Source organism: Palaemon carinicauda, chromosome 8 (genome assembly GCF_036898095.1).
Source record: "Palaemon carinicauda isolate YSFRI2023 chromosome 8, ASM3689809v2, whole genome shotgun sequence".
Classification (NCBI taxonomy): domain Eukaryota; kingdom Metazoa; phylum Arthropoda; class Malacostraca; order Decapoda; family Palaemonidae; genus Palaemon; species Palaemon carinicauda.
The window spans coordinates 141,910,833-141,923,332 of NC_090732.1; the positions used below are offsets into that span (position 1 = coordinate 141,910,833).

General features: G+C 33.8%; 2 protein-coding genes and 1 long non-coding RNA gene across 4 annotated transcripts in view; 2 read left to right on the plus strand and 1 right to left on the minus strand.

Moving 5' to 3' along the window:
• LOC137645994 (proton myo-inositol cotransporter-like) overlaps positions 1–3,804 on the plus strand; it is a 21,505-nt gene extending 17,701 nt beyond the window's left edge. Inside the window, exons 7-13 of one of the 2 annotated variants that reach the window (XM_068379119.1) lie at positions 554–659; positions 1,034–1,140; positions 1,688–1,954; positions 2,064–2,172; positions 2,432–2,570; positions 2,795–2,947; positions 3,591–3,803. In XM_068379119.1, coding sequence (XP_068235220.1) covers positions 554–659; positions 1,034–1,140; positions 1,688–1,954; positions 2,064–2,172; positions 2,432–2,570; positions 2,795–2,947; positions 3,591–3,742 — 1,033 coding nt within the window. In that variant the 3' untranslated portion in view covers positions 3,743–3,803. Of the gene's footprint in view, positions 1–553; positions 660–1,033; positions 1,141–1,687; positions 1,955–2,063; positions 2,173–2,431; positions 2,571–2,794; positions 2,948–3,590 lie in introns of both variants that reach the window. The other variant, XM_068379118.1, reaches the window with a different exon arrangement.
• The window catches only part of LOC137645996 (uncharacterized), a 137,874-nt gene continuing 127,182 nt past the window's right edge, over positions 1,809–12,500 (minus strand). Inside the window, exon 3 of the long non-coding RNA XR_011045371.1 lies at positions 1,809–1,939. This is a non-coding gene — a long non-coding RNA (uncharacterized lncRNA). The remainder of the gene's footprint in view (positions 1,940–12,500) is intronic.
• Positions 7,438–12,500, plus strand: part of LOC137644749 (uncharacterized) — a 69,989-nt gene continuing 64,926 nt past the window's right edge. Inside the window, exon 1 of the mRNA XM_068377645.1 lies at positions 7,438–7,564. Coding sequence (XP_068233746.1) covers positions 7,438–7,564 — 127 coding nt within the window. The remainder of the gene's footprint in view (positions 7,565–12,500) is intronic.

The following is a 12,500-nucleotide window of genomic DNA, read 5'->3' on the forward strand; positions in this document are numbered from 1 at the left end:
ACAATTTAAACTTCCTGGCCAGACAGGATCATGAGATAACTAGGTTATGCAGAAGCTTTGGATAACATTAAATCACCACTCACAGGTCAGCCAACAAATGTGCCAAATCAAGTGGAAATAAAACCAAACAGGGTAAATTTTTCAATTTGTCTTTGTAGGTGTCCAAAGGAACGAGGTGGCAAGCACAGGGGGTCCTATTGTTCATCCCCATCAATTGAAACGGTCCAGGGTCATCTTTTAATGAAATCTAATATGACACTTATAAAGGGAAAGCAGGAAGCCTAAAAATTTACCCTTGTTAAAGTTTTAATAATTTTCAAGTTTCAAATATATACTCATTATTGTACTGGAAGTTTAACCTTATTAGTTTCAATAAAAATATTAGCTTTTCATGGTAGAGAATGAAATTTGTAACATAGATAGTTTCTCGTGTGAGAAAAGTCAAGATTTATTTCATTTTAATGAAACTCTCTGGTATGGTCTAACCACAACATTTCTGGGCGTTAAATAATATTTATATAACAAAAACTATTAAAAAATTCACTTTATGTAGGGTGTCAGAGGCCAGGGATATTCTTGTGAAAATCCGTTCTCCAGAGGCAGACATTGATGGAGAATTGCAGGCCATATCAGGGGCAGTTGCTGAAGCAGAAGAACAAGTAAGAAATATACTTTTGTTCCTGCTTGGCTCCATTGCAAAAACACTTTTGAAATATTGCTATAGGATTTCAATGTCAATATAATATTCACCCAATATATGTTTGAGAGCATACGTATTAATCTAAAGATGGGAAGGATTATAGACTAAATTTCCAGTTCCTGGTTTCTCAAACGTTTTATGGATAATTTTGCCTAGTATTTGGATTCTGTTCTTGTGACCTAAATTGACCTAAGCTGCTTTGGATAGCCGAGTCATATTTATAAAACAGAAAAAAAAAAAATTTGAAATATTTGCACGAATTCCATATGTGAAAAATATATCCATAAATTTTCGAGCAAATATTAGTAAATAATATTTATAAGAATTTGACAGAAAGCAGGAATAGGCCAAGTACTGCGTTCCGGTCCTGTAAGGAGAGCTCTTGTGGTTGGATCCCTCCTTCAGTTCTTTCAACAGATCAGTGGAATTAATACTGTCATGTGAGTGTATACCTAAATATTTATGTAAATACTAAACTGATATGAGTGTACATTCCTGGAGTAATATAAGTCACGTTGAAGAGTCGGGTGTGATATATACTGATAGTATACTTATATGCTTGCTTTTAACATTGTTAAAGACTATTGATAAAAGTTTCTTAGCCAATAACTGGATAAATGAGCATGTTTGCGATAAAGTGAGTTTCCTTTCATGTTAATTAATTAAGATCTTTTAAATGTCTTTGAATTTCTTTACAAAATTGTTATACACTAATTTTAAAAAAAGAATAGTTATGAACATGGTACTTATAATGATCATTCCGAACATCAAAAATTATTTTTCCTTCAGAAAATGGTTATAGCTATTATGCGTACTTGTGAACCAAACACCATCCTAAGTTTTATTCTAAAAAATCCTAATTTCTACTTTGGTGATAGAATAAGTGTCCGAGGTGTCCCGAAAACACTGATTTGGAGAGGTGTCAAAACCAAAGAAATAACATAATAAGTAATGTGATAAAAACTCACCATCTTTTTCCTTCTGTAGGTATTACAGTGCTTCCATCATCACAATGGCAGGGGTTACCGACCAGTCAACAGCTATTTGGCTAGCAGCAGCTACTTCTTCAGTCAACTTCTTTGGTACATTTATAGGCCTATACTTGGTAGAGAAAGTTGGCAGAAGACCTCTTACTTTGGGATCTCTAATAGGAACAACTGCTTCACTGCTCCTTTTAGGTCTGAGCTTCCAGATGGCATTTGATAATAGTCCTGAAGCCAGTCTTCCAGTAAATGGTACCTGCAATTACTTGTCGTAAGTATTCTATTATATTAAAGATAGAAATACATAAAATTATATACTCAAAATTTATCATAAATAAGGCTAGATTATTGATACCATCTGACAAGACACTTTCTTGCAGATGTGGAGTCTGCACAAGCAAGGCAGACTGTGGCTTCTGTTTCATGGGGGACATAGACAACGTTCAGAATTCCTCTTGTGTCCAAACCAATGTGGCCTCATTCAATGAGGTAAAATACCAGCTGTTATTAATGTTATCACTAATATCATTATTGCTATTATTACTATTCCTATGAATATAACTTTAGATGTCATTCTATTGGCTTATTTAAAAGTTTGCTCAAATTTTTTAAGACTCCAGTTAACAAGGTTGTAGCTGCTTGTAGTTTCCATTCATTGAGAAATTTGGTTATCAATTTTTACCTAAATGATATATACTTACAGTATTTGTGAGACATTGGATTAACATAATAAGTGTGTATTTCCCAGAAAAGTCAGGATGGATTCTGTTCAAATTCAACTCTTCTGGAAGACCATGTTGTCACTTACGCTTATGACTGGTGCCCTTACGAGTATGCCTGGTTGTCCATCTTAGGATTGGCTCTCTACCTCTTGTTCTTCTCACCAGGTAATTCTATGTGAATCATCCATTGTTTTATCAATAATTCATAACTTTCAAGTAATGGTGCAAAACAACTTATAATGAACATATTTTAAATAGGGAGTATCATTATATTCTCAACCTTAAAATTCTGTCTAGTATATCATAGCTTCTATTACATCCTATAAAATATACATATGAAACACAGTAGATAACTTATTAATACATTAATTTCTATTATGTATATATAGGAATGGGGCCGATGCCCTGGACGATAAACAGTGAAATATACCCAGGCTGGGCCCGTTCCACGTGCACAAGTTTGACCACATCAGTTAATTGGGCTTCAAATCTAATTGTATCCTTCACTTTCCTTACTTTAACTGAAGTAATCCTCAAACATGGTAAGTTAGTCTTTTTCTTCAGATTTTTTAAACTTTTACCATAATACTAACTTTAATCACTTCAATAATTATTATAATCTTAATATCAATAATTTTCACATAATATTGCTTATTAACTTGGCACAATTCAATAAATTTTGCGCTTCGGGAAACTTGATCCTGTATTACCAACATGAATGTTTCTGGGGGGAAATGTCTATGCCCTTTAAAATTTTCCCCTTTTTTATATATGCATTATTTTTACTAACTCAGTGGAGGATTTATTTGGAATTTAGCAAATATTTAAGTGACATAATACTTTTGTGATTTGCACAAGTGTTGATTAGTTGATTTTATCCTCAGTAATTATTTATAAAATAAGAAAATTTATTGTTGCTGGAATATTCTCATAGTGATTGGTAGTACTCACCTTGACAATTAATAATACATTTGCTGTTCATTGTCATAGTCACCATTTATTATTCTGCTTTTTCCAATGATAATTGATTGATTATCCATACGAAGTGGCCTTCTAATAAACACAACAATATTGTAAATTTTACCAGTCCACCGAACCAAAACTTGTCCAATTTGAAAACTTTGAATCTGTGCCACTCCAGACTCAAAACACATCGAAGATCATGAATATCTTTTTTAATTGCAGGGACCTTTTATCTCTACACGGGTTTAGCAGGTGTTGGCACCATTCTGTTCTACTTCATCCTACCAGAGACAAGAGGGGTCCCTTTGGAGGAAATAGAAAGTCTGTTTTCTATGTCACTTTGGACCATGTCTCGCCATACAAAGAAAAGATAGTACAGTACCAAAGGATTGTGTATTCTGTATTTAACAACGTTGAACCATTTTTTCAATAAACATATATTTTTGTATAACTGTGGTTTTCCATACTTAACACTAAAAATTTCCCAATAATCAAGGTATTTTTGTACAGCTAAGATTGTTTATATTAAACAATGAATATTTATTGATAAGAGGGTATTTTGGTTTTTATGTAGAGACCAGAAGAACTTTTAAAGATAATTATACACTATGTTCGTATAAAATACATTTCTTTATGTTCATTATCCATATGATCATAACTATCATTATAATAATTATTCAGCATACTATAAATACTAGTTCACTTGGAAAAAGTACAAAAGACCAACTTACTAACCAGGTTTACAGAGGAACAAAATACCCCCCCCTCCTACAAAAAAAGGATAAAATTAATGAAGAGGTTCATTATAAAAAATGAATAAATCCTTTCATTAACTTTTGCATGAAAAAAATATCAAGACTACTGCACACCATCTCAAAGTACTGCACAGTAAATAGTAGTACAGCCATTCCTAAGCATATGAGGATCAACATAGTATAATTGTTTCACAGCTTTGTACTAAAGGGATAAATTGCCTCTGGTGTTTGGCAGTGAGACAACATGACACTTGAACAAGATACTGAAGCTAATGCTGTACGATTGCGAGTGGCACAGGCTCATTCCCATGATGCAAACTCGAAAGGTGACAGGAAATTTCTGTGACAGTCCTCTGTTGAAATAGGATTCATAATTAATAGCGGGTTACTGGCTCAGTGAATTTTAAGTCATGAAACCCGACCAAGTTGGGTGTCTCCGGCTATTGACTAGAGTCCTATTTAGACTTCCTACAAGAATAGAAAGGAAAAATTTGATCCATTATGCATAAGAACACAGGAGATATGGGAAGTTTTGGAACAAACAGAAAGTAAAGCAGAAAATGATACCAAATACTGTAGCGTCAAATATTCAGAATAATTTAGTACATTAATATATATATATATATATATATATATATATATATATATATATATATATATATATATATATATATATATACATATATATATATATATATATATATATATACTGTATATAGATATATACATATATATAGATATATACATATATATATATATATATATATATATATATATATATATATACTGTATATATATATATATATATATATATATATATATATATATATATATACTGTATGTATATATATATATACTGTATGTGTATATATATATATATATATATATATATATATATATATATATATATATATATATACACACACACATATATATATATATATATATATATATATATATATATATGTGTGTGTGTGTGTGTGCGTGTCTGTGTGTGTGTGTGTGTGTGTGTGTGTGTATTACAGCAATGTGTAGAATATAGAAATCCACTTTTGATAGCATTTGTGGACTATGAAAAAGCCTTTGATAGTGTAGCCCGGCCAATTTTGTGGAGATTCCTATGTTATTATGGAATTCTTCTTCAATATGTAAATTTGATCAAGTCAGTTCATAATCAGAGCAAGTGCAAATTAAATGTTAATGGAGTCCTATCAAATGAATTTCCAGTGAACAGTGGAATACTCCAAGGGAAAGTGTTGTTGCCTAAATAGATCATTCTCCTCATGTATTTTGTAATGCATAGAACAGTTGGGGATGGCAGAGAAGGATTGGGCTGGATTGGTAACAGGAAATTGGCGGATCTAGAATATGCTGATGAGGCTATCCTTATTAGCAGAACGCCACAGGACTTGCAAAGCTTACTTACCAGAATGCATGAAATATCACATGAGGTTGAGCTCAAGATAAATAGAAGAAAGACACAGATAATGAGAACGCAATATGCAATAGAAGATGACTATGTCATTGGAAGGAGAATGGATTAATAAGGTAAAATCATTTAAATATTCAAGAACTATGATTTCTAATACAGGGTCTTAAGAATTGGAGTTTAATGAAAGATTGAAAAAATCAAACCAGGCAATGGCTAGATTGAGTAAAAGTTGGAAATCAAATTGCATGAAATTAAATAAAAAAATCAGACTTTATATCAGTTTAGTGAGGTCGGTGTTACTGTATGGACATGAGTCGTGGTATGACAATGAAATATCCAACAGATTTTGTAGGTTTGAGAACAAAGCCCTCAGAAGAATATTGGGATTGAATGGAAGGACAGGATTAGAAATTAAACTAAAAGAGAGATTACTCAAGTGCCATATGTGGATGATGGTAGTGAATGTAGATGGAGATGGTTTGGGCATGCTCTTCGCACTCCCTAAAAGAGATTAGTTCACCAAACTTTCAACCGGGCTCAACAAAGCATTAGAAGAGTTGGAAGACCCGGACCTACATGAATGAGCGCAATGAAGCGTGAAGTAGTTGATGATGAATGGAGAAGTAGTGATTTAAAAGATCAAGATAAAGACAACTGGCGAAATCTGAGGCCCTTTGCGTAGGCGTAGGAGGAGATGGTGATGATGTGTGTGTGCGTGTGTATATATATATATATATATATATATATATATATATATATATATATATATATATATATATATATACATATATATATATATATATATGTATATATATATATATATATATATATATATATATATATATATATATATATATATAGAACATGTTACTGCAAACTTATTTTGAGTAAGTAAATAACTACAAATGGGTTATGTATTCTTTATACAAGAAAAGCAAACAACGATGTCACAAGCAAAAAGTACAATAGCAAAGATTTTTCCGCTTTCAAACACCATGCACGGTACTTCTAAGCTTACTAAAAATGCTATTGAAAAGCAACCACTGCCGATTGTCAATTAATTAGTGAATAAGATCAATTAAATGTTCAGCTTTTGGTTTATTATTATTATTATTATTATTATATTCATATATATATATATATATATATATATATATATATATATATATATATATATATATATATATATATATATATACACACAGTGGTACCTTGGCTTACAAGTTTAATTCATTCCGGGGTGGAGCTCGTATCTCAATTTGGTCGTATGCCAAATCAATTTTCTCATTAAAAATATTTAAATCCATTCCAACTCTCAAAATGACACCCCATATTTTTATGTTTCTTGTTATATAATAGGAGTATGTAAAGATATAAAATGATTCTATACAGTGCATTTATGTTGGAGATAAGACTACTTGAGCTACTGAAGACTATGGCACCGGGAGTAGGTAGAGGAAATTGACGGAGGAAGATTGAAAGCTTGTTTTATGCTATCACTACTTAACATTATGTACATAACCCTAAACTTCACTGCTACTTCATAATTATTTTTTCTTATCTCTTTATATATTCGTATTTTATTTCTTAATTTTCTTTTATAACAGATGTTCAGGGCTTTGAAATTATCCTAACACCTTTGGCTGGTGTTATATCCTTGCAACAATCTTTCTGCTTTAACAGTGTGCAGATCATGGAAGTTGAACATTTTAGCCATGCACTTCACACATGAACCTTCTTCATATTTCTTAATCATTTCACGTTTCAATTCTATGGACGTCGTCCTCCTCCTCTCTGTACTGTCACTAGCAGTGACAGTGACATGCCCAAGTACGTATTTAGAAGTGACAAGGCATGGAAAACCTGGTAGGAAGCGCAGAGGATGCTTCACCAAGGAGAGAATGGTGGAGCCAAGATACTTCAAGCTGTTGTGGAGAGTGATGCGGTTCCAGATGAACTGGATTCAGGGATCAACGTAGTCTTCAAATATGAAACTTCTGAAGGAGCGAGTAAGCTTCACATTCTAGGCTGCGTTGCACAAATGAAGTCAATTTTGAAAGCTCTGTATCAACCCTTTGTAACCTTGGAAGCTTGAGCTGCATCAGAGAAAGAAGAAAAACAGCATGGAAAGGAGTTCAGAAACTGTTTCATTGCAGAGAAAATGCAGGAGCACCGAGACCTCAATTTGTCAAAAGGAAAGACGCCGCTCCAAACGGAATTGAGTCTGAAATCAATGCAGATCACATACCAAATCTCTGCGGGAGCGTGCAAGCTTCACAATTTGCATGTGTGCTTGCGTTCATGCATGCTTATGTATTCGTGTGTATATTGTATATTTATACATACATATCTATGCTGTACAATACTCAATCATCATTTCATCCCGAGAACAGATGAATTCTACACTGCGAACGGTTTCTACAGCATACATTTGAGCCTATTGTATATTAGTATCTTGTAACTAACTTTCACTTGATTGTAAGTCATAATGTCGCGCATAAATCAAATTAATGAAAGTTATGGCTTACTTTACCAATTAAATATTTGTCCAGTAAACGTCCTAAAAGCAGATTACTTTATATCATAAAATGTTATGTAACCTTGGTAGTTCATATATGTGTAACAGATAATTAACAGAACTAAGGATGGGAAGTGTACTTGAATGTCCCTCGGGCAAAGAAGGTAAACCGCGACACTGCTGAATCCCATGAAACTGAAGCTATGGCAATAAAGGGAAAATGATTAAATATATAAATAAATCAACTATACCAAGGTGGTTGTTGTCGTCATTATCATAAAAATTTTCTTCAACACTAGAATTTATAACTTATGGAATTTACGAACTAAAAACCCTAGTTTATCGATATCTTACCTTATATTCTCAATTGGACCCTTACATGTATTTTATAAATATAAATGGATTTAGGTAATAGTATGACTGTTATGAAGCTACGAATTTCTCCTTATCTTGACCTATAGAATACATCATTTAGGTCATATGAATTTACATAACCCAGCCAGGTCCTTTTGTCTTGCCATGAGTACAAATATGAATGCAAAGTCTTTAAAAATTGTGAGTAATATTCCTAAAATCTACAGATAAGATAAAGACCAAAAGTGGATCACCAAAACATAAAATGAACACTAAATACGCTTTTATCCTTATCCTAACCTTAATCAACAATACTATCACTGGTAAAATCTCTCCTTAAAATCAAAGAAATTCTTTAGAGAGAGAAACCAATTTTCCTCTATTTTTCTATTCAATTCCGGGAGCCTAATAGATATTATCAAACGCCTTATATATAGTAATTAGAGATAATTACTATATAATGGCGGTGCTATGTCTTGGTCTACTGCACGGCATCGTCTAATCTCATGTCTTTTCTTCTTTCATGAATAAGAGGAAGAAGGCAGACATATACAAATGCATAAAAGGTTTGTATAAAACAGGAATAGTACAAGGAGACAAATATCCACTTTCCCCGTGACATATATTTTACCTGCATTCGACAGGTACTGTAAATACTGTAGTGTATTTGATATACTAAAAACAACGACATTCTGAATTTAACCATCATTCACGACGAGAAAGGTACATATGCAATAGTAATGATAAAAGGTACAAAGGCTTTAGTACATAATGGTTGATCGCCTACTGTAGGTCGCAATTTGGAACAAAAGCAACATCGTTCCAAAACACTAACCAATACTGTAACCAAAAGGTAATCAGCACCCAAGAGGGAACTAACTCAAACACAAAGAGAGGATAAATCATATCGTTAATAGTATTAGTAATTATAATAAATGAAAATAATAATAATATTAATAATAATAAAAATAATAATGATGACGATATAATAATAATAATGTTAGATGGTACAAACAATCCCAAAGAATAATACTGAGTTGGAAGGGAACAATTTACGCCCAAGGTCCCCTAACTTTTTTCCCATCGACACCTTCAAATTGTCCTTGTTTTCTCACTGACCTCCACGCATGTACAGTTAGACACAAGAATTACCGGCGCGCCTCGCTCCGAAAAAGTGCACCTAGTCACACCGTTACAGCGCGGAAAGTAACCAAAAAGCTATTGTAGGGAGATATGGCAGAGGTGGTGGGCGGGGCTACACTCGGGAAATCGCCGTGCAGTGAGTGTGTGGCTTGTTGCACTTCCTCAGATCAAGGTGTGGGATGAATTCTTGTGTCCAACTGTATATGATTAGATGAATATACAAGTAAAATAAAAAAAAAAATTCTTGATGATATTAAGTTACTCTGTACTTAAGGGTAGAAATTCGTTCGCCCTTCTCTTCACATTTAAATTTGATTCTATTAATTTATTTTTCATAATTTGTTATCCATCCTTCAAGGATAACAACAACAATAATAAGAGGACTGAGCTTCAGATATGTATTAGATAACACTGTCTTTACTTTCGAAATAGCACCAATATTCAGGATTGAAGATTATACAGTGAGTCATCCATACACTGCTCAAAATTTAGCAGATTAAATTTTACATTATAATCTTATATATTTCTATTTTATAGGAATCTCAGATTTTATCACAAACGTTCAATCAACCCATATGACACCCTATATTTATCTGCCCTTCCATAGTTCAACCGACAACAGGGGGATATACCGACCACTATGGGGACCCCTGATTTAGGCGAATGAAAAGATTCTGGGGTTTATAAAACCAAGCCATTAGCCATGAGTTTCCCTTCACGATTCTATGCTAGTTTACGCGACTCGTCAAGAATTAAGGCTAAATATTTAGATATATATACACGCACGCACAGAATTAACCGATGCCACCCCTCCTTCTTTCCTTACTAGTGCACAACAGTTTCAGCAATTTGTGGGAGATTGTGGTTTCCGAATGTACCTATTAGGGTACACCCCCTCACCAGGATATGACTACTCCCTCTCCCCTACCAGAGGGACGGGGATAGACCGAGTACTCTTACGTTTGACAATGCCCCTCAGCGTGACAGGAATATATATATTATATATATATATATATATATATATATATATGTGTGTGTGTGTGTGTGTGTGTGTGTGTGTGTGTGTGATAAACTTTGCACATTTAAACGTGTTTTTCATATTTCAAATAAACCATACATATTAATACATTAAAATGTGGATTCTCTTAACGACCTCGGGATCAGAGCCCCAGGCAAAATCCCTCAAAAACCATAGTATCTGACCAGCCGAGTTTCGAACCCTGGTCAAGGATACTTGTACGACATTGACCATACCACTTGGTCACAAAGAAAGATAAAAGTCAATGACAATTCTTCTGTACATATATCTGTTGAATTCGGGTTTTTGTACATCCAGCAACAAAACCGGTGTCACCTCGCCAGACCTGACCTGGAGAGATCATGCTCTTCTTGCCCTGAAAGGTGGCCGATGTTTAAACAACCAAGACATCGTTTGAGGGTTGGAATGTGAGGGGTAGAGAAATTACCAATAGAACTCAAAGAAATGCGATGATTAATGATATATATATATATATATATATATATATATATATATATATATATATATATATATATATATATATATATATGATAAATGTTTTCACTTTTAAACATGTTTTTCATTTTTCAAATAAGCCATATATATCAATACATTAAAGTCTGGATTCTCTTAACGACCTCGGGATCAGAGCCCCAGGCGAAATCACTCAAAGACTACAGTATCAGACCGGCCGGGATTTGAACCCTGGTCCAGGATACCTGTATGCCAGTGACCATGCCACTCAGCCACGCAGAAAGACCATGGCTGAGTGGCATGGTCACTGGCATACAGGTATCCTGGACCAGGGTTGCTGAGTGGCATGGTCACTGGCATACAGGTATCCTGGACCAGGGTTGCTGAGTGGCATGGTCACTGGCATACAGGTATCCTGGACCAGGGTTCAAATCCCGGCCGGTCCTGCATGGCTGAGTGGCATGGTCACTGGCATGCAGGTATCCTGGACCAGGGTTCAAATCCCGGCCGGTCTGATACTAAAGTGTTTGAGTGATTTCGACTGGGGCTCTGATCCCGAGGTCTTTAAGAGAATCCAGACTTTAATGTATTAATATATATGGCTTATTTGAAAAATGTGTATAGATATATATATATATATATATATATATATATATATATATATATATATATATATATATATATATATGTATACATTAGAGAGATAAAGAGGTCTTATCTCTTATTCCTATAAGAAATGCAATCGTTTTCGATATTAGTGATCGAAAGGTATAATCACACTGATATATTTCAATTCCTTAATACATTTCTCTATAGAACATCCTTAAATACTGTGGGAACTGACTATCCCAATTAATATACGTCAGAATGATATAGCCTTCGTTTGCATTATCGTAGCAGCTGCTCTCTCTCTCTCTCTCTCTCTCTCTCTCTCTCTCTCTCTCTCTCTCTCTCTCTCTCTCTCTCCTACCTGAATTCATTAGTTAGGTAAGTACACACTTTTTTTATGTTATTTGGATGTACCCAAGGATCACACAAAACCGATAACTACTTTGCAAGCTTGCGTTGGATTTGCATTTCTTTTGGGGGAAAATCCCAAGTTCCAAAGATGTTCAGTAACTACCTAAAAACACAAGCATACCTAAACCACGTGTGATATTGGTTGATTTTTAGGCGGTTCCTGGTCACGTGGTTTCATTTTTTTTCTATCAAATCGCAGTTTGGTATAGGATGGTTTGTTACTTCACTGAAAACTTCACTGTTACTTTTACTAAATCGTAACAGTAGTAAGGAACCGATGTCTTGTTTCATTTCATGAACATTCATAGCGATTAGTGGTTCTTAACCTTTTTTTAAAGCATGCTCTCTTTTCAAATCAGCATAAAATTCTTGATCCATTGAAGTGTTGAAATACTAGAGAAAAGACGAGTAAACGCTA